General features: G+C 40.2%; 1 protein-coding gene across 1 annotated transcript in view; it reads right to left on the bottom strand.

Moving 5' to 3' along the window:
* SMS (spermine synthase) overlaps positions 1-22939 on the bottom strand; it is a 54565-nt gene that overhangs the window by 29426 nt on the left and 2200 nt on the right. The window contains exon 2 of the mRNA XM_059816264.1: positions 7259-7379. Coding sequence (XP_059672247.1) covers positions 7259-7379 — 121 coding nt within the window. The remainder of the gene's footprint in view (positions 1-7258; positions 7380-22939) is intronic.

The following is a 22939-nucleotide window of genomic DNA, read 5'->3' as shown; positions in this document are numbered from 1 at the left end:
ACACCCAAAATAAGCTAAAATGCCTGTAAAGATTTAAACACACAGAAAACGGTACAAGTGCACGTTCAGAAAGGCGACCAGTCTAGTAGCATTAAGGCAACAGCAGCAAGCCAAGGCTGAACCCACAAAAGACTTACTAGCTTCAATCAGCAGCGAGCAAAGGCTATGCTAGCTTTTATTACTTTATACTTGTCTGCCCGGCAGAATGCAGGTTTTCAGCAGCAGCTCTTTTAATATTTAGAGGAGAGTTTTTAAGAACCATAATACAGTTTCTGTTTTCTACCTGTGAAAATGTAGCAAAGATTACTTTACAATCCAAATGAGGGGAAAACACTGTGAAAAAATGAAGTTTTCCTCCGAAGTCTCCCCTCCTGCATCCCATCTTACTGAAAAGTTTCATTCCCATTTTCAAATAAAACACCTGCCACACCTGTGGTGTGTGCTCCCATGCACTTCTACAAAAGCAGTGAGAAAAAAGATCAGTGAGAAGGGATCCCCTCCTTTCCATTAGGCTACAAAATCTGCATGTGAAAAGCGGCCCCCACTGTAACAAGGCCCCACTTGCTGCTGCACCTGCATACCTGACACATCTTCTAGGGCAGTACTCAAGCTTTTTGTGCTTGCATGCAAATGAATCTCAACTACAGAAACAATTCTATTGAGTGCAGCATCTTGTCTTGAGTGCTGCATCTTGCCACCTCAACAACAGGGAACTTCAGATGTTAAGAAATAAATCCCAACTACACAAATCAAAAAGTAACTGTTTGAGAAAGGTTTTGGATGAGCATCCTCTTTACTTATAAAGAACCAGAAGGAGAGCAACACATTCTAAGCCAAAACATGTATCCTACCTTAGTTACTTGTACTGAGGAGTAAGAAACACTGCAACCCCACATATTTGAGAAAGGATTTCCCACCACCACCATGCCCAGAGAATAAAACTAGATAGACAGGCAGGTACCTACAAACCCCTCCACCCAAAGCTTTTATCTGCTGACAGACTAACTTTAAGTCACTACAGAATAGATAGAATATTTCAACTATTTGAAAAATAGCTTGCCAATAAAAGCATTGCCTGTCAAATTACTCATAATGAAAGAAAATGAAAACCTGCTTATTCTAGGAAATCCAAAAATAAAAATTGTCATGACATTGTTTCAATAAATCATACTCTTTTTTAAAAAATGCTCTTCATCATAATTAAAGATTACTTAAGGGACCTTAAGGAATTAAACAACCACAGTTTTACACTATATTATTATTCCTGTTCTCTTTTTACAAAATAAGGAAATTAAACCAATGAAAGCTATTGTAGTTCTACACTGTTGCTGATTCCTAGCAACTACTTCCAATTCTTCAGCCCGTTTTTGCACCCTCAATAAAATACATTTTAGCCTGAAACAAAGAACTAAGGAATGTTCATCCTGCTCCTTTAAAATATGCTGACTAGCACATACAGTAGTTAGCAAAAGACTAATACAGAAAATAAAAACATAGAAACACTCACCCCTCCCTTCATGTAGTTAACATATTCATCATCATCTCAGTGACATACAAACCGACTCCAGCTGGGTAAATCTTGCACTGTTGTGAACAGTGAAGTCAAATGCCAGTAGGATTATACTTCTCTAAACAAGAATTCAGACATGGAACAGAAGCTAAAAACAGATGTGTGTATATGGGAAGTCAAAACTTTTCTAAAAGACAGCCTTCTACTGTAGAAACAGTGACTCCAAGTTTCAGGTTTTGTGGGTTTTTAAAGAACTTTCAGATACAACGTGATGAAAGAGGGAGTACAGATGCACAAAGGACAAGAAAAACCCTTGCAGCTGTACAGAGGAGAACTTGCTCACAAGCAGTGATGCTATTAAAAATATAGTATTAGTTGATAAGATACTCAACAATTTCCAAAGATCAGCTTCTTACCCTAAGTTTATTTAATAAACTTTTTTGATCTGTTAAGACATACTGGGCCCTATGACTCCGTACAAAGTACCACATAAATGAGATAAAGCCTTCACATTCCTAACATTTTTAACTGGCCAGTCTAGGCTAGCATAAGTCACACTTCAGTAAAAGCATGCTGCTTAAGGTGACCCTGAAAACATTCTGGAAGTAATCTGAAAACACACAGCACAGGAAAACAAGACTGCTGGAGTCCCAAAACTCAGAGACAGGGCTCCTCTCCTGCATGTGCTACTGTTCCTCAACCAGCACCTGGGCAAGGGGGGCTGGCAAAGCAAAGAGAAATGTATCCATCCCCACCACTACAGACACAGACTTGAGTGGCTCAAGTGGCCATTTCCTGCCCAGCTCTAGAGCCTTAAGTTGACAACCTCATTAGTAAATGTTTTCAGCTGAACTTCCCTCAATTAGGTCCTTTGTCAGAGTAAGTCACAAAGTAAATGGACCAGGTAGAGTTGCCACATGTGACTTTTGCTTGCTTAAGCTTCAGACAAAGGAGAAGGGGGATCTGTTGCTTTGGTAATGACAAAACGAAGGCATGGCTTAATCCCCAAATCAGCTCCAATTCGTTTAACAACCACAGCTCTCCACGGGGCTGTTCACATGGTATCTTTGTCAGAGACAGTTTTGTCAACAGCAGTGCCCACAAATCAGCCATCTGTAGCATGGGGCACCCTGCAGGCTACGAGGGTTATCTCTGCAGACTTTGGAGTGTAGGAAGACATTGCTAAACAATGTCTATCTCATCTCAAACATCTTTTTTTCCCCTGGGACTAGTACCCAGCTTATTATATCAGCTGCACATCTTTGTCTTGCAGTGGCCCAGTCACCTTCGGCTGGTTAAAAATGTGTTCGTATGTGCATACACACAAAACCCTACTCACATACAGCACCAACTCATACATCTTTCATCCCGGGGAATTTTTGTGCCCAGTAACACCCACTCATCCTTACAGGAAACTGTACCTACCCTCCATCACAATTTTTTTTCTGCTTTTTACTACAAGCTACTTCATTTCCAGAAGTACACTGTTTTGCAGGGAAGGAAGAGGAAAAGTCAGCATGCTCTGGCTAATTTCTTCCTAGCTGTGTCAGACATTTTTTTTAATTAGCATAAAAGTCTTGTGATATTTTAGGTCTCCAAAATAAAATGCGGACATAAAATTGCTAGTATTAAAATAAGGCCTATTTGGTTAGTATCAAATCCTCTGTATGTTCCCCAGTTCATTCTTACCCCTCGTGAAATGTTTGTTTCTGTTTTGCAGGTTTTCTAACTGTCCAGTACATTGTTTTTTAAGTGTTCACAGCCTTATTTGTTTCAGTTATGAAACTACATCAACTAACATTAACAGAAATATGCTGTTTAAGGCTGCCTTAAGAAAGCATAGGCAGTTTAAGTGATCTGCAAACTCAAGAAAACAAAACTGCTGCGGTCCCAAAACTCACAGAAAGTTCTCCTGCACATGCTACTGTTACCCAATTCAGTGTTTAATGGGACTGGCAAAGCACAGAAAAGTACTTTAACCAACATCACTACAGATAAGTTGTCTAGCTAAAGCAAGTAATTTCCAGGGAAGATAAATCCAGTATGCACTGGAATTCAGATGGCAATGAATATACCAAGAGAAAGCAATAACCATTCTTTATTAATTTACATTTAACACTGCACCAGAAAAAACAGCCGTTTTCAAAGTGAACAATCTCCTCTTAATATTCAGCTCTTCCATGCACTTTTATTCTTCATTCTTCAGTTTTGAGACTATATCACAAACTGCAATTCCTTACTACGTTTAGGATGATCTCCTGGATAGGTTCTCTTAGAAGCTCAACTATTTCCAGACCTGTATTATACTAAAACTTCGAGAACTTATTTCATAAGGATTAAGAGTCTTCATTAGCAAATGTAATTTTGAACTGACAGCACTTGTACACAATTTAACATTAAGCTGACAACAGTAATTTGATATTAAAACCAAGCTCAACTAAAACTTTTTGATAGTTAACCACATTTCTGTTGGGGAGCCCATTCACTGTTGGACTAGTGAGGCAGACAGTGAAGCACAGTACACATGGGGGAACAAGGAATGCAAGGTTGCAGCACCTGCATGTTTACAGGGAGAAGGGGAGACTTCTACACCTGACCGCTAAAAAACAACATGTCAAATGGAGAGTGATAGATCAAGTCAATAAACCTATGCAAATCAGGACAGGCAAAAATGGTGCTGCAGTAGTAGAAAGCCCATTCATGTCTGTCTTGGATGCCTCAGTATTAAAGCACCTTTAAGTCCACATTTTTTCCTGAAACTTAGTGTTCTCTATCATATTTCTCACTGTGAATTGCGAAGATGAACAGCACTAGTCTAAGAAATGTCTAGCATATGATGCTATTAAACAGGTGAGAACCAATACTTGACTAAACTTGTTGCATTCAGTCTGGAGGACTCAAGGAGCTGAACATCCCCTAAGAACCAGCAGGCCATGTTCATGCTTACACCACTTAGCCCCCACTCTCCCTATGGCCCACATGGTATTCCTGTGGCTGAAAGACAGTGAGGTTTCTCCCCTCAACTCACCAACTGCCATATCAAAGCATCTGAAGTGACACCACAGCTCTGCTGCAGTCATCAGGGAAATATTTTACAATCAAGCTGACCATATACATTGCATGCCCTGGAGCATGGCATGAGGGTTGTGTGTGAGAAAAGGCTACTTGATTACTTGGTACAACTGTGTGACAGCAGAAGCAGCCCAAGCTGTGGAGCCTCACCAACACTGCCTTTTGGGAGAGGACTCTGGACAAACCCAAGATCCTACCAGCTGACAAACTGTTGGTGTAGCCCTAAAGAAGAAATCCAGGAAGCAAGCTGGCAGTCTGCAGCTGTACAGATGTCTTGAGGAATCACCCTTGCTCCCCAGCTCTTTTACTTAGCACAGTGAACAGTGGCAAGAGGTATCTAGAACCAGGACCCAACATAACAGACCCTCCCTTCTTTCCCTGCAGGAAGGCCACTAGGCCCACCTCCCCATCTTCATCTTCCCACAGCAGTAAGAATACTGTGAACTATCTTCTGGTGCAAAAGCTTAAGTTGTATTTAGCAGCATAGTGAAAAGCTAGATGATTCAAAGTGTCATGCTGCTGGAAAGCACAAGATCCACAACAGTAAAATACACAGAAAAAAAATTTAGAAATCAGTATGAAAGCTCAGCAATTGCTGAAGCTCATCTATTACACATGGATTTCACAGAAACACCATCCTGTTCTCCCTATTTCCCCCCTACACCATGTTATCTACTTGAGGACAGTTCTGAAAAGAATCAAAAAACTGACTGGAGGTAGATTTTATTTATAGTTCTCCAATATATTGAACTCCAAAGCCAATACTTAAGAGTAACAAGGATACCTCTACAGGGGCTCTGGTTTACTACAGAAACTGGCAACTTGACCAACTTTCTTCTGTTTGTTACCTTAAGCACACTGTACACCAGCACACAAGTTTGTCTTCCCCCGAATTCCTCCCCACCTCTCCTACACAGACATGTCAACTTTTACATCCTCTTTTCTCCCTTCAAACATTTATTAGTATTATACTCCACTTTTTCCTCAAGTGCTAGAATTTGCAGCAACAAGTATTTTCAGTTGACAGTGTAGTAAGAAAATCAGGTTACAAACTCTAAAACTCAGAGTTTTATATGGACCTTACTCAGAGATGCTTCCAGATGCCAGTTCAGTTATCTCCTGGAAAAGCTATACAACAGAAGACTATTTTCTAGGAAGTTCCTGGAAAATGTCAAAAGACAGATAATTTAACTTTGGAAACTGCTCCTTTAGAAGAGGCTGTCATCTTAGAGGGGGAAAATGATCAGATGAGGGGAAAGCCGGTTTGAGAATTCATGTCTCATGTCACTTTCAGACTCAAGGAAACACAGGAAAGCAAAATTAGGCTATGTAATCAAAGAAAGCCAACCCTGAAATCATTTAAGTCCTTTTTGCTTTTAGATATTTTACCTTCTAATTGTTCAGAGTTTGTGTATCCTTTGTATTAACTTTTTAGGGGAACTAAATACAAGCTTAACCCAATATAGAGGAAGGATAGTACCAGAATAGTAAGTTACCAACATAGCTATCCCTTTCCCCAACCTCAGAATCAAAAGCTTATCCAGAACTGGCATCTTGATCAAATTATTCAACTAACTTCATGAAGCATGAATGGAAAAGATATAAACATAGGACTAGACTCATGCCAGCTTACTTGTTACCTTAAGTCAAGGCCCAAGTTACCAATGTAGTTGGTCTACACTACTTTTATATGTAAAATACATAGCTATAGAGCTGTACATACAAGTATGTTCATGCACAGTAAATAGACACAAATTCCAGCAGGCAACACAGTTGCCTAGGATCTGATTTTCCTTCTAGAGATATGGGTTCTCTCTCTCATTACAGACAGAATTTTAAAATCCTTAGGCAGTTCTCATATGTTAGGAGTGTAGCCAAATGAACTGCTTAACAGGACACCCAGAAGAAGAGAGCCAGCAAATTAAAGCTTACTTAGCTTAACTCCAATCCTGAAGAACAAAGTAAGAGATTTCAAAAAGAATAAAAGCAGCGACTACCACAATAGATGTCAAGAACAGACAAATGAATAACTGGAAACAAATGAAGTGCAATAAAACTATAGTAGTTACTAATAAATAGGGCAGATAAGTGTATACCATAATTAACTGGCACTGTAAAGCAGCTTCAGGAAATAAAGTTAATATGGTTTTGCTTACCAGTTTATCTCAGCAGATTCTGCTTATGTGAGTGTCACTAATGACACCAACCACCTTTGTCATGCTGTTAGTAACTTCAGTAGCTGCTTGAGAATTTGAAGCATATAATAAAGTGTTTAAAAGCACATACAAGACAGTTTTCATCATTCACATGCTAAGGTTGGACTTGAACATATTTAGACATATTCAGTTGTCAGAAGAATTACAAATACGTTTAACTGACTTGAGCTATCCTGCATCTGGACGGACTGGCCCTGAGACCAATACACCATACAATGTTACTGCATCATTACAGCCGAAATTGACCAATTCAACTGTTCTGATATCAAAACTGCAAGATGACATAGACAAGATTATTAACAGTATTCTGCTTTGGTTTAGTCACTTCATACACAAGGCTGGTAAGAGAAGAGTTTCCCCTGCCTGCACCCCAGAAGGAGACCTAATACAAGGAGAAATAAATATTTGTAAGGGAGGACAGAGGGGACAATCTATAGGAAGGAGAAGAAAATCCACTCACCTGCCATTTTTTTTAATATAGGTTGCCAAATAGCCATGGTCTTCCCAGTTATGAACTGTTTCTGTCATTCCCTGCTCCTGAAAAATGGGTTGTAGAGCTTTAAGAACGGCATTGCAATCAGCTGCAAGATTAAGAGAGAAAAATAATCAGTAAGGATCTTCCACTCAAATCAGTTCTGCCTCTTTTTTTTTAAGGCAGAACAGTTTTTGCTGGCAGCCTGAGTGGAGTATTCCTTTGAGTTCCATCTGAACAACAGCTTTCATGTACCTTCTTCCCCTCTCCCCGCATCCCCAGAGATACTCCTCAGTGCATGGAGATCCAAACAATTTTCTTTTAAATCAATCTTTACTCCAAGCAAAAGTGGTTTTCTACAAGGGATGTAATAAGACTACTTTTATTATGGCTACTATTGGTCACCTACACTATCACAATCCAAGCAAGTCCTTACTCGTGTAATTACTTTTTAAATCACTTAAACACACAAACAATCCCAGAAAGAAACCACAGCACCGACAAGAACTCAGTCTAATAAAGCATGCCTTACCCTTCCAGGCCAGCAAAGTAGCATGAAACCCAAACTGAACTAGTACACAACTAACACCCAAGACCACTTTACTTCCACAGCTCCTGCAAGATATTGAAGTAGTAAGATGGAGAACAGACTCTGGAAGAACTGAAATGCTCATACCCCAGTTAGCCTATCTGCTTTCAACAGCTTCAAGGATTCCTGCTAGGTGTATCTTGGCAGAGACCACAGGACAAATCATCACAGATATTTTTCTGCTCCATGAACATACTAATCCCTCACAAGCTGCTCATCATTCAGCAGCATTTCTCTGCTAAGCAGCCAGGCACAAGGCTTGACTGAGTTCTTCCTATTATGTGATTAACTTTAGGAAATTAAAACACCAACATGCTCTTTCATCAGGTCTCCCTTTGGTTGTACCACACAAGATTTGCCTTGGAGGGCTAATTAATTCTCCAGAGTTGGAGACTCCTTTTTAAAGTGTTTGAGGCATTAGTGGTTGCTTGAAGGCACCAGGAAGTTTCAGCAATCTCAGGATCTCTCACCCAAACCCACTTGCCACCACCTCACTCCAAGCTCAGATATGCTCTATCAAGCATTGATAAGCAAAAAATGACAAGTGATTAGAACAGTAGGAACACCTTTGAATCTACATCAAAATGTTAATTCTAGTCATGAATTTTTTTGCTATTCAGGAACAAAGGAAACAAACTCTGGCTACCACACATGAAACACTAAGTATTTGATAATTATTTGCCAGAAGGAATGAAAAGGCCCAGAGTTTCAACTATAGAGAACAGAAACAAAACACTGAGTATAAGATTTGAGAGATACATGTTTAAAAGAGTTAATGCCCAGTTAAACCAGACAGTTTTGGAATCCCAGCACACTTGAAGAGATGATTTGCAGCAGTTGCAGACATTCCTCTGAAATTTTAGCAGTGAAACAGCCATTATTTGACAGTGATCTGTGAACATGAGTACAGCTCACAGTCTAGAGTTACTGTAAGCATCCAGTCTGGCCTCATGCATAACACTGGCTAGTTTCACCCAGATACTCCAACACTGAGCTCAGTAATCTGCTATTGACCCAGACTATCTCTAAAAATATTCTGGTTTAAGACCTCCTCATACCAGAGGATTGACAAAGTCTTAGAAAGCTATGGGAACAGATTAGCTCTCATTTGAAAATATTCACCCCATTTCTGACTTCAAATTTTTCTTACGCTGATTTTGAATCTTTTCCTCCAGCAAGCGAGAATGTAACACAATGAAAACAATAGGACATAAAGCACTTATATAAGCTTCCACATCTCTGATGTATTTTTCCCTTCGTAGCTACACTTTCAATATAGAAAGGTAAAAAAAAAAATCAAATTACATGAACTGCTTCATTAAGAACACATTAAAAAGTGTACATTAGAATATGCTAATAGTAAACAGCAATCTGAATGACTGGCATATTTTTTCAGTTCAGAGCTGTGTAAATGAATCATTTCAATATATTAAGTCATTGTGTTGTGCCAGTCTGAAATCCTCACACATGGACACTCCACCTGTCAACTCCAATTCTTCCAAAACCTCACAGGAAAAGGAAGTGTGCAGAGACAAGGCAGGAGAGTGTCAGGTACAAGTGATGAAGGGAACACACCTGAGAGAAGAGACTGATTTCTAGCCAGGTGAGGTCCCAGGGGCAGTTCAAGAGGAGAACAGCAGGGGGTTGGGCCTTCAACCTGCTGCAGTAGCTCTGGCACCAAGCCCAGAGTCAAGTCAGGCCCCTCATGGTGCCCCCCTCCACCACCACTTACTGGAAATACAGTAACCAGGCTTACAGGTGTACAGGGGGTGTTCCTCTCATTCATAGACTAATCTGAGGCATTTTTTCCAATGCCGTTGTTTATCTCAATCTTAATCATGAAAGAACTCCAGAATTAGAGGTGTGTTGCAGAAATGCTTAGTGAGCAGAATGTTCATAAATTTTAAAATCCAGAGTGAGGAGAAACTTTATGCTCCAGTGCTTATTTCACATGTCCTAGATTTCCTTTAGGCACTAAAACAAATGGAAAAATAAAAAAAGAGACAAAAATCACCACAGTTTATGGAAAGCCAACAGCCTCATCCTACCAGCACCCACCCTCCCCCACATGTAAGAGTACATAGCAGTACATAATAATTTGCAGGTAACTGGTTATCATTTAGGTACATAATAATTTGCAGATAACTGGTTATCATTTAGTCACCAACTCCTGCATTGCAATCTTTCTCTGAAAACTTGAAAACTTAAGAATTGTACTCCTTTTGTCCTGCTTAAAAGCATCCGCCTGCATGGAAAATGAGTGCACAGAGCACACTAGTGTCTGAAACACTATCCAGAGAAGTTTCCACAGAAACATCACAGGCTCAACTAGGAGTTCAGAATGACAACAGTTGCCTAAACTGGGCCTTTCCCTTCAACAAGGCCTCCAAAATAAACCCACACCTCACACGAATGAAAGGACTCCCTCCAAGCACCACTTCAGAGCCCCTATTTTCATTACTCCTCAGGACAAAGAAACTAGCTTTTGCTTGACACGTTAACGGCTGCAAATAAAAAACTGGTTTTAGCCACATGCACCTCCTGGGTATTAAATTTTGAAGTCTCCAGTCAGAAACACACCCACAGGAAGGATCCTTATTTTTAGTCCTTGCCAGCTTTGTGAAAGCAGAAAACAGTAGGGAGCAGAAATCTAAACTAAAATTATTCCTTTCAAACAATTTGCACCTGTGAGAATCAACCTCATCACATTGACTTATACACAGAAGTCAACATATCATGCATGGCATGAGGTTTAAAAAAGGGGGCAGTGTGTGGAGATAGTCATCTACTATTCACCCTTCCATGAGAAAGCAGATCAGACTTCCCTGTGCACTTACTCTCTTTTGTTGTTCCATATTACAGACGGTTAAGAGTAGAAGGCTGCTTTTTCCTAAAGAGTTTCCACAGAATTTGTTCCCCACACTCCTACTCTGAAGGCTTCAAGCTACATAGTGAATACAAATTAAATACATAGCAAATCAAGTTATACTGTGCCACAACAGCAAGTACATGAACTTACCAGCACATCTGTATAGTCAACCACAGTTAACATAAAACATCCAGTGCATCCAAGTGTCCTTTTGGACATTGAATAAAACCATGAATGAGAATGAGCTCAAAGGATTAAAACCACCCAGCTACCAACAAGACAATTCAACCCTCATTCTTCCCCTGCATCACCACCTTTTACATCAGTTCAGGTTGCCAAGAGGAATACACACAAAACACCCACAAGATAAATCTCTCTGCCAGACACTAGAATTCTTTAATGCAGTATTTGTAGCATTTCTTAGAGCACAACAGTTTTTTCCCCTTATACCCAACTAAATACATTCTTCCTGCAATAATCACCTCTCCTCTCTTCCAAGTTAAACACAAGCCACCTCTTCCCTCCACACACACACTCCACAGCTACCAGCCACCTTTTCTCCCCAAAGCATCCAGCTAACTAGAGACTGAATGCCAGATGTTTTTCTGTGTTGACTGATGCCAAGCTAAAACTGCATTGCCACCAAACAGAGCACTCCCACACTCTCATTCCTGTCTCTTCTGTTACACTCACGCACCAGACTCAACTGGGAGGGGTGGGTAGGGGGATGGTGTGGGAAGCATCCAAAACCAACTCACAACATTATTTTAAGAGCCAGGGCTGACATAAAAAGGAGAGGGAAGGGGGAAAGTGCTTAAGCCAGTGATGTGATCATATCCCCTGAGCAAGCCTGTATTTCACCTGAGGTCTGATTTTTCTACTTAAAGTCAATTCTGTGTATATGCCTCTAGGTCGTTCCCAGATGCAAGACTTAATATTCCCTTTGGTTGAACTTCATTGTGTTCTTGTAGGCCAGGAGTGCCTACAGTGCATCAGTCACTCCCAGTTTTGTGTCATCTGCAAGCTTGCTGAGGATGCACTTTGTCCCAATGTCCAGGTCATGAACGAAGATACTAAAGTGCACTGGTCCCCACTACCTACCCCTCCTTGAGTACACTACCACAGACTGGCCTCCAGGCAGACTTTCTGTTGCTGATCGCAACCTTTTGGGCCCAGCAGTTCAGTTTTCAATCCACTTCACTGTGGATTTCTCTACCCTGTAACTTCACTACTTTGTCCATGAGGATGTTATTGGAAACAGTGTGGGAAGTCCTGCTAAATTCTAGATAAACAGCAACCACTACTCTTCTGCCCTCCACCAAGCCAATCTTTTCATCACAGAATGCTATCAGGTGGGTCATGCAAACAATCTTCCCTTTGTAAACCCATGTCAGCTACACCCAAACACTTTCTAGTCCTCAGTAGGTTTGGAATTAAGTCTCCAAGATTTACTCCATCACCTTCCCAGGTATCAAGATGAAGTTGACTGGCCTGTAGTTGCCTGGATGTTCCTTCTTGCTCTTTTGAAAATAGGAGTGATACTGATTTTCTTTCAGTCTCAACATCTTCACTCAGATGCACTGAGAGAATCATTTGCAGAGCCACACACCTACAAGGAACCTGGCCTGGAGTAAAGAGTACCACACACCTTCCACAGTCTACACCTAACCTCTTCCCTCATCTTCCCCACATGCAGGAATGTCCCAAAGCTGACTTCTTGTCCCTCTGCCACTCATTAGAATGAGGTTGGGGAAGCACAGCTTCAGACAAAGGAACACAAGCAGCAAGAAGGAAAGCTACTTCAACCTTCCTAAAAACACCTTCAAAAAGCTGAACTTCTTGTAGTTTCAAAAAGACTACTATTACTTTAGTAATAATGGTAACTAAAGTAACAGAAAATATATAGTGGCTTTCAGATGGCAGTAGCACACAAACATTTTCTCAGATACTCATATAGTCATGCATCACCTTTATGGAACAATAAATACCTTAAAAATTTGTCCAAGTCTCCAGCATTAATGGAAAGAGACCAAAGCTACACAGCCACTTCTCCCTAGCCCTTCCTATAAAGGAATAAAAATTCAAGTTCAGGGTACACAACCGGCAAGTTATTACTTAAAATGCTAAGCAAGAATTCAGCCAAAAGCAACTATATTGACAGTGAACAGGAATGGCTGTGCTTCAACTTCTGCAAGCAGTGCAAAGTGCACATGTATATAAAAACAAATGTATCCTTGCTAGAGATGCAGTCTTCTTACCTTCTGTTATTTAAAAGTCAGTAACATAAAATCACCTTTCCCACTTGCTCCTTTGAGCTCTAGTAAAGAGAGGTTTTTCTTTTTCAGTTCTTTCACAAAAGAAGGATAAGATTCCCAGATCACCTTTAAGGGAAAGCTCTACATAAAAAAATACTGAGATTTCAGCAATTAGAAGTCTATCAGCTCCATCTACTTCCATAATGAAAAAACCAACATCAAAGCAGCTACTCCTTCACTCTTCCTCTATTCAATTCCTTGTATTAGGACAACCAAAAATTTAATTTACTGTACACAAACAGAAATTATCTTGTGCATTGAATACCCCATGTTATTTCATGAATCTGAAGTTCCTGAAGTTTCCTGTAACCTCAGCCTCAATAAAAATACATTCCAACATCAGTGAGGTTTAAGCTTTACTGTTTGTCCTTCAAGGGGACGTAAAATTCTAGTTATTTGATTACAATATTAAAATCATCTATTATCAAACTGCAGAACAATGGCACCGTCACATCTCAAAGTACCACTGGTAGGCACATAAATAGAGTAAGACTAATACAATAAAGAGTTAGACACAACAACCATGATCTTAACTATAAGGTCAATTTTGTAAGGTATCTTATAATTTGAAATTCAATGCATGAGAACAGCAGGTTTGGATCAACATTTGAGTAGAAGTGATACAGCAGAACACTTTCACTGGCAGCATTAAAAACCAATATTCCATTTCCATCCAGTCTTTAAAAGAAAAACTTCTTTTTGAAGAGGTTAAATAGCGAGCTTCTGCTACAATGACAGATAATGCAGTTACAAGAATTGATTATTTCAGTACATTCAATCAAAACACCACAACATGGAGTTTTAATTAAATCAGTGAGAACAGAACATAAGGTTTACTAGAGTATATCACAGCATTCCCACTCTTTATCTTAGTCTCCCATGAATTTTTAGTCAATCATTTAAATAAGTAAAAAAATGCTAACAGGGTTAGGCAGTTTAATTCCTAGTCATGTGGGATCTCTGGTACAAATACTTCCTTAGAGACAAGAATCCTCATATCAAGGAGCTTTTCTTACTCTAACATGACCTCTGACGCACATCAAACCTGCAGCAGAAGCTGAGCACCATTAGTGTAAAAGGGATTCAAGTATACAACTACATTTTGTCATTCCTTCTCTAAACAAATGCCACATTCCTGGCAGCATTGGTCATTCTATTTCATGGTTTGGTGTTAATAACCATGCTGCTCAGTGCTTTTGGAATACAGCAGAAGCATGCAATCTAGGTAGAGGGTACAGCAGAAAGACCAGAGTAAGGGGCAGAATGAAGAGACCAAGAAACAACACAGATTGTATGTACCAGTTGCACAAAACACTCTTCTGTTTTATCCTCCTCCCCTTACCAGGATAGCAACCCTTCAGATGAGCCAAATTGCAAAGTGAAGCATCAAAATAAAACTATGTTCTCATGCTTCAATGTAAAGCTAGTCACTAAGCCAATGTAAGAGTTACCTAAACAAATAATTTTTTGCTTGAATAAAGCAAGCACATTGCACATATGAAATTAGGTAGACTAGCAAATCTTTTCAAGCACAAATGAAGACTCATCACTGCAACATACATATTGAACAACCAGAAGAAAGCATTTGCTACCAATTTATAGTTCATTCACACTTGAAGACTAGCTTAAGATTAGTCATGAACATAAAAGTCCTTATTAATAAATTTTATAACCAGGGGCCACATTTTTTTCCTGTCAGCCCACAGACTGACTTCCCAATTAATATATTCTTGATTTCTGGGAGAAAAATCAGAGCCTTAAAGGCATTTTTCATTTTAAGATAAACCCTACTGACCAGTTGAGGATGTAAGCCTATCTGTGGGACTGTTACACATACAGCCACACACTGTACAGATTATTTTATTAAGTCATGCAGACTGACTCAAACAAGACTTAAAACACATTGCTTAAGTGAAGCAGCACAGCTTTGTTATTAATTTTTTACTACATCAGTAGTAAATGTATTTACTAGTCTCCGAAATTCTGCCATCCACAATCTCTACCCACTCGTTAGACAAGGAACACCAGCCAGTTCAGGACAGCAGGTAAACCTGGCCTCTGCATTATGCCATGGTCCTGCAGAGATACCTGTAAGAACCAGGATGCATTCACAGAAGTCTGAAAATCTGCACCAGTGCAGAGAGATAAGCAAACACAGACACTGACCTACAGAAGGGCACAATTATTATGAGCACCATTAATAAAATACCCAGAGAGAAGAAAATAAACTTTTCACTGTAACAGTGGCTGACTACAGCAGAGCCAGCAAAGTCAAAGTTAAAATACTTGCAGCATGTCTGAATCTGAAACTACTCAAAAGGAAAGAATGAAGACAAAGGATCACCTTCCAGAATCTACCTTGATTGTATTTACACAAGTATTTCATTATCATCTGACATGACTGAGGAGTTACTTGGGAAAAATCAAGCCCTGCAAGTAAACTCTTCCTGGCTTGTTTACTGCACAAATACAGGTCTCCTGCTTGTAGATTCATCAACATCCAAAGGCTCACTCCTGATGACTCCTGCATCACAATGCACCAGTGAAGTTTAAAACAGGGACCTATAGAGGCTTTCTTCCTTATTAGCTTTTGGCAAAACTTTTAGAAGTCCCTCATTGCTGCTGGGAACACTTGAAGGACCATTTTCAGCTGGCTAGTAGAGCCATGTTTTCAGTTAGGTAGGGCGAGTCCTACAAGAACATTCCAGAAGACAAAAAAATAAGTTTAAGACACCAAACATGCCAAATTCTGACCACCAGGATAACTCTGAAGGAGAAGTTATTTAAGTACTTGCTGCCCCTTCAAAAGCAAAGTCAGAGTATAAAAGCAGCGAAGAACTCCCAGGTTACTACACCTTTCACAGTAATCACATGCAGAGTTAAAGAATGTTTAAAAAGTCTCTCCCATTTACAAATTATTTCTTCCTGTATTTTTGATAAAATACATGCTTTAAAAGTAGTTTTCCTATACCTGGCACCTAATTGCAGCTAATTATGATTGAGATCCTATATGGTTACCAACTTTTTAAATGCAGGTCTTCTGGAACAGTGCACAACAGCTCACTAGAAGTCCAGCCACTCTCCGGTAACTGGAAAAAACACATTTATAGGCCTCCACAAGTAACAGTGGCTGGTATTCTGTAAGTCACATTGCTGTTTAATAATCACACAAAAGTTCAGTTAAGAAAAAAGCTTTTAACTTTTCCTTTCTGTAGTTGCTACTTCACCCTGTAAGATTATTGTAGGGTTTTTTCCACTTCATACAAATTCACTGTTCTTTTATACAAAGCAATATTTGCTCATCTAAAGACAGACATGTGAAATATTTGTCATAGTGTTCTGCACAACCCACAAATAGTACATTTTACCTTTTAACAGTATCTTTTATGTTTTAAACATCTAAGTCTCAGACTCTTACAGATTTGCTTCTTGGTCAAATTTAATTTTGCAATGGGAAGACAGTACTTCGTTAAGCTTCTTGCAACACTTCATCCCAGTGGATTATCAGAGCTGACCAGTAGGCAAAGAGGTAAGCCAAAGGCATTTGCAAACCAACATTCGCATACCACCTTTACACAGAGTATTTATGCACTCAGAAAACTTACTTCATACAATGCATAGCTTGAGCCTTAACAAACATTGTTTCAATGCCTCAGCTCCACTAACTTAATTTGTCTCTCCCAGTAATGCATAAACTGAAATCCATCAACTGGCATATAAAGACTGTTAATATTTTAAACATTATCACCTGTTGAAGTACCTGTACCCCTTCCATCCAAAAAAAGCAGTAAAACACAAAGTGCTCTTGGTAACAGAACTTCAGCATGCCCAAATAATACCAGCTCTCCTGTTCACTTACATGTCTCAAGCCACTTTCATCACCAGGTACCTGACCATCTTCTAGAAATCACAAAATCACTAAGGTTGGAAAAGACCTGCAAGATCGTCAAGTCCAACCATCAACACAACACCACCATGCCCACTAAACCATGTCCCAATGTCGCATACACACGTTCCTTGAACATCTCCAGTGATGGTGACTCCACCACTTCCCTGGGCAGCCTGTTCCAGTGTTTCACCACTCTCTCAGTAAAGAAATTTTTCCTAATATCCAGCCTGAACCTCCCCTGGCGCAACTTGAGGCCATTTCCTCTTGTCCTGTCGCTAGTCACTTGGGAGAAGAGACCAACACCCACCTCTCTGCAACCCCCTTCCAGGTAATTGTAGAGAGCAGTAAGGTCTCCCCTCAGCCTCCTCTTCTCCAGACTGAACAACCCCAGCTCCCTCAGCCGCTCCTCATAAGACTTGTGCTCCAGACCCCTCACCAGCTTCGTCACCCTTCTCTGGACACGCTCCAGCACCTCAATGTCCTTCTTGTAGTGAGGGGCCCAAAACCAAACACAATATTGGAGGTGCGCCCTCACCAGAGCTGAGTACAGAGGCATGATCACCTCTCTGCTCCTGCTGGCCACACTAATTCTGACACAGGCCAGGATGCTGTTGGCCTTCTTGGCCACCTGGGCACACTGCTGGCTCATATTCAGCCGGCTATCAACCAGCACCCCCAGGTCCTTTTCTGCTGGGCAGCTTTCCAGCCACACATCCCCAAGCCTGTAACATTGCATGGGGTTGTTGTGACCCAAGTGCAGGACCCGGCACTTGGCCTTGTTGAACCTCATACAATCAGCCTGGGCCCATCGATCCAGCCTGTCCAGATCCCTCTGCAGAGCCTTCCTACCCTCAAGCAGATCAACACTCCCGCCCAACTTGGTGTCGTCTGCAAACTTGCTGAGGGAGCACTCAACCCCCTCATCCAGATCACCGATAAATACATTAAACAAGACCGGTCCCAAAACTGAGCCCTGGGGGACTCCGCTTGTGACCGGCCACCAACTGGATTTCACTCCATTCACCACAACTCTCTGGACTCGGCCATCCAGCCAGTTTTTTACCCAGCGAAGAATGCACCTGTCTAAGCCATGAGTCGCCAGCTTCTCCAGGAGAATACTGTGGGGAACAGTGTCAAAGGCTTTGCTGAAGTCCAGGTAGACGACATCCACAACCTCTCCCTCATCCACTAGGTGGGTCAAGCAAAGTGATTAGTACTTGCCATGTCTACTTTTATCTTTCCAAGGATTTTGCTATTAAAAAGGCATGATCAGAGCAGTGTACCTGAAATGGGAAATACTGATGTGTCAAAAGCAGTCTTTATTTCCTGCAGGAACTTCTTCCACAACCTCAAACCAGACCCCTCACGGAAAACATCTCCTATGCTGTTAACTGTCACCTTTGCAGACAACAGTTCCTTCATGTCTGAGCAAGCAGCCATTGAGTACTTGACATCATGCTGGAGATTCAGACAATTATATTTTCAGAGTTCCATTCATAAAGCATTTTAATCTTCAGAACTGGAAGCCAACAAAAGCAAGGAATGAGTTCACAGCAGTCCTTACTGCTAAAAATGGAAAGCTATTAATTCCTGTATTAATGCCTCCTGACAAGCCCCATTTGTGCTCTGACACAGAGCAGGCCAGTTCTAGGTCCACGCCTGTCAGAACTAGACTGCGAGCCCTGCAGGGCTCAGCTCAAAACAGCCCAGCCAAGAGCACAGGCTGAGCCCGCACCACTCACAAATGCTTCTAAGGGAGCCCAATTAATATGGACCCATTCCTGAACTGCAGCTGCAAGCTAGCTGCAAACACACCTTTAGCCAGGGTTGATAACAGAGTTGCAAGCTGCCGAGGCATTTGAGTCTTGTGTTTCATCTTTATTTACATGGTCTTCACATACACGATCTTAGTCAAGGAGTCAGCAAATTTTGATAACACACCATAAATCAATACAGACAAGAAAAGAGATAAGCATATCAACCCAATACTTGACAGAACCAGTCAAACTGAGCTACAAGGCTTAGAGATGCCCTTCCCCCCCAACATGTTCTAATATACCTGATGTGTTTTTACTGCTAACTGCAGCCAGCTCTTGTCATAGAAGCAGGATCTGCCTCATAAGAAAAAACAAAGCCCTCACATCTCTAGTACAATAGGCAACAAAAACACCCACTACAGAGATTATTAATTTAAAATAACTCTATATACAGCAAAGTGCTCAAAGGTTTTATTTACGAGTTCTTCATTTGTAGACTTAGTGCCAAACATTTAGTATTATTTTTAAGTCTTTCTCCTTCATACACAAGATTCTGACTTTCTTGTGGAAAAACTCTGCAAGAGACACCAAGTTTTCAATGCCAGTCACCTCTTCCTGCTTTCTCTGGTATTGCGGTGCTTCTTGTGGTATGAACCATGAATCAACAGCTAGAACTGCTGATTATCTGCTTATTAAAGCAAACCAGCACCAATTCCAAACTGTCTTTACTACAGCAGCATGCAGCTTAACACACACATGCTGCTGAACTCATGCAGAAATTCAGGTAGAGGTTTCAGAGATGGTTGAGAGGAAGAGCCAATGCAGTGCCCCTCCTCATCATTTAGTTATCTTAAACACTCCTGTTTCTGGGAGACTGTCCTCTCAGAAAGGCTTTTTTTAGTTAGTCCTTGAAGTAAGGAAGCTTGACTACAAGGCTCCAAAGGGATGCAAGACTAAATAAAGCTTTGTCAACTTTGTCCCCTCAAAAAGTTTAGATCAGCACAGCCAAGAACAAACACATGAAATTGTGGTCCTGCTCTATGAAGAATATTAATACTTCCAATCAAAACAAAGAAAAGAATGAAAATATTAGCTTAACTGCATGCAATTCAAATATTTAACCATTTGATAGCCTAAGTAAAAACTTTAACATCGAAAGAACATTTAGTAGAGTAACTTAGAACATCTTGTGATCAAGATTCTTTCAGAACACAACATGTGTGACCAGTTAGTTATTACACTTTTAAGGACATCAAACACTGTAGTATATCATGCAGTATTATTAAACAGCTGTAAACAACAACAAAAAAGGATGTGAGGGTTATTTATATCTTCACACCCTTGACTGCATACTTCAGCAAGCTTCACCTAACAACATTCCTGTCTGCTTAGAAACGGGCCAAAAGTTTAAGCTATAGAATTGCCAGTAAAGTTAATGGCACTTCCTTACATTGTAATGGATGCTTCAGCTGAGACTTTTTATGTATTTTTAATTAACTCATAAAGCAGTTAGTGCCTCCCCTTGAAAAAGCCTCCAAAAGGAGATAAACTTGATTTACAAAATCTTTCAGTAAGTGCAGTTATGCAGCAAAATACTAACCAAAGTAGAATATAGTTTTTGCAAGTGAAATCCAATGTACATGATTCCAGTTAGATTCTTCTTTCACACAATTTATTAGTAAATAATGTCTTAATATATTGGCTACATCCAACAACATTTAGACATAAGTACCACAGCCATTAGTCATTTTTTATTTACATGTATTCCTACTGATGACAGGCTTGATAGTCTCACCAAGTCTTCCCCATGTGCAGTGTCGTAATTGAGCAGTGGACCCTGCAGGCAAGAACAAAGGCACTGACGAAGGGCCTAAAGAGGAGGCTCAGCCACAAAACATTATTCCCTCTTTCCATCTCCATGAAAACATTCATTTGAAGAAAAACAGACTATGGGCACACACATGTCCACTTACCATTTTTCCTAAAAACCCAAGAATTGCTCTAATTGCACTACAGCCCCGGCATTCCCATTGTGCGTGACTTCACACATGAGTTTCATAAGAATTTATTTCAGTAACTGCGTCAGCTCAAGTAATTGCTGCTCTCCCCCACCAGCTCACTCATGTGTGTCTTGGCCCTGAATTTTGTCAGCACAACTGTTTGTGCAGTTGTACTACAACCTGTACAATCCCTCTCAGCAATAATCCCAAACTGTAAACTTCAAGACAATTAAAGCTAATTTTCCAACAAGCAAGTTCTTACCCTTTCAAAGTAACTTTCTGAAGCAAATAAAAAACCAAATCTCTAGAGAGTCTCCATATTATCTTCCCCCTTCATTAAAGAAATGTGAAGAACATAAATAATTTCAATACTCAACAACCAAGAAAACTATGCTATATGACACATTCATGCATGGATGGAAACATTCCCACGGATGCGCAGATTTACATCACACAGTAATCTAAACTCAATTCTGTAAGGTATAATAAGGCATCAAGCATCTACATAGTTTTAATTATTAAAGTCCTTAAACTGAATAACTTGAGGAATCTCAAATTCCTCATTTCTGATTGACTAGCAAAAACATCATTAGCTCATAAGTGAAAGGCATGACTAAAGCCTTCTATACCCCCATTAAGGAAGGTGAGCAATCTGTGTCCATCTTCCTAAGTCAAGGTTTTGTTAAAGCACTCTTCTTGTATTCTAGTATAGGGAACACTATGCTGTCTGCCTGCTGAAGTTGTCTGCTTATCATCTCGGGGGCTACAGATAAGCAAGATACTTCTGCTCAGAGGACTGAGCTCTACAGTTGCTACTTCAATCAGCTCTTGAGGAGACCATCACAGAAAGTCAGACTGTGTTATTCAGCTATCAAAGATTCAGCCCTGCTTATATCTAACTACCTATTATTATTTAAAAAAAAACTAATGGAAGATGCATAATTAGACAAGGTATAGTTATGAAGACAGACAAAAGGACCTTTTTTCTTTTGACTAATTTGTAGATTTTAGTACATTAAAAAAACTATTGGAAAGTTTGAAGAAAATTGACAGCTTTTCATAGAGGTACATGGCTTCATTCATCTCTCACAGCTCCATTCCCAAGACAGTGTTGTGTTCACCCCCCAATCTCAAATCAACACCAGAGGACTGTTTCCTCCTCTAACTCCCTACACCCATGTTTTCATTGACATTGCTGGCATCTCTCAATACCTCCAACAACCATCAACCTTAAAGTAATTATGATGGTAAACACCAGGAAATACCTACCATTCCAGTTACTATCAAGACCCTTGCTGAGCACACATTTTAATCCAGAAGAATGTACATGACATGCACCACAGTCCAATATGCCAAGAAATTTGGACCACCTTAAGGAAGGGCTGCTATTGAAGGGTTTAGGCACAAGCCAAGCCAGCGGGAATGACCCACCCAACTCTACCCCATTCTGCAGCACGAGCAGTTGCTAGTTAATAGCTGCACAAGTATTAACACATGACAAAATCCCACCTTCCTAATGCAGAGTTGTGTCCTCCAGATCCTTTCACTGACTTCCAAGGATAGCCTCCCTCTTTTACTCCCCAAGATAGCCTCCCTCTTTTACTCCTCAAAAGACTGAGGATCAAGACAAGACATACACAACAGAGCACATAAGAAACACTATCCCATCCTTTACAGTCACATTCAATCTTGATGCTGGACAATCAGTGAAGCCTTTCTTCCCTTCAGAATTAGGAGAACATTAGACAGCTGTTGTGTTAAACATGAACACTGAGAACCATATTCAAACGATTTTATCAACCATATACAACAACTCTTGTATACAAGCAGATTCTTAAAGAAATAGACACACAACCATGTACAGTTACTGCAAGATGCATTGCAATGAAACACAAACAATTGAACAAACTTGCTTTCATAGACTAAAGTCTTGCCTTCCTACAAGCTGGCAAATTTAACAGAAAATTTAACAGCTATATTCATACCTACCAAAAGTATCTATTTGTGAAAAACTGAGGAAACAGCTAGTGTTTTGAGTAATAAGGAGTATGTGTTTATCAAGAAGCTAACAGATTCTGCATTCTCCAGAATACAAACATAGAGATGCAACAGCTTCAACTAAGATGTAGTGATAACGTGTTATCCTCACAAGATCAGAAGATCCAAAAACACACATCTCATTTTACTAATGCCATTACATGGCATTTCAGACCATTCAGAAGTTTGATTGTCCATGTAACTTTGAGCAAA

This window comes from Gavia stellata, chromosome 1 (genome assembly GCF_030936135.1).
Source record: "Gavia stellata isolate bGavSte3 chromosome 1, bGavSte3.hap2, whole genome shotgun sequence".
Taxonomy (NCBI): Eukaryota; Metazoa; Chordata; class Aves; order Gaviiformes; family Gaviidae; genus Gavia; species Gavia stellata.
The sequence above is the reverse complement of the archived record's forward strand: the minus strand, read 5'-3'. Positions and strand labels throughout refer to the sequence as shown.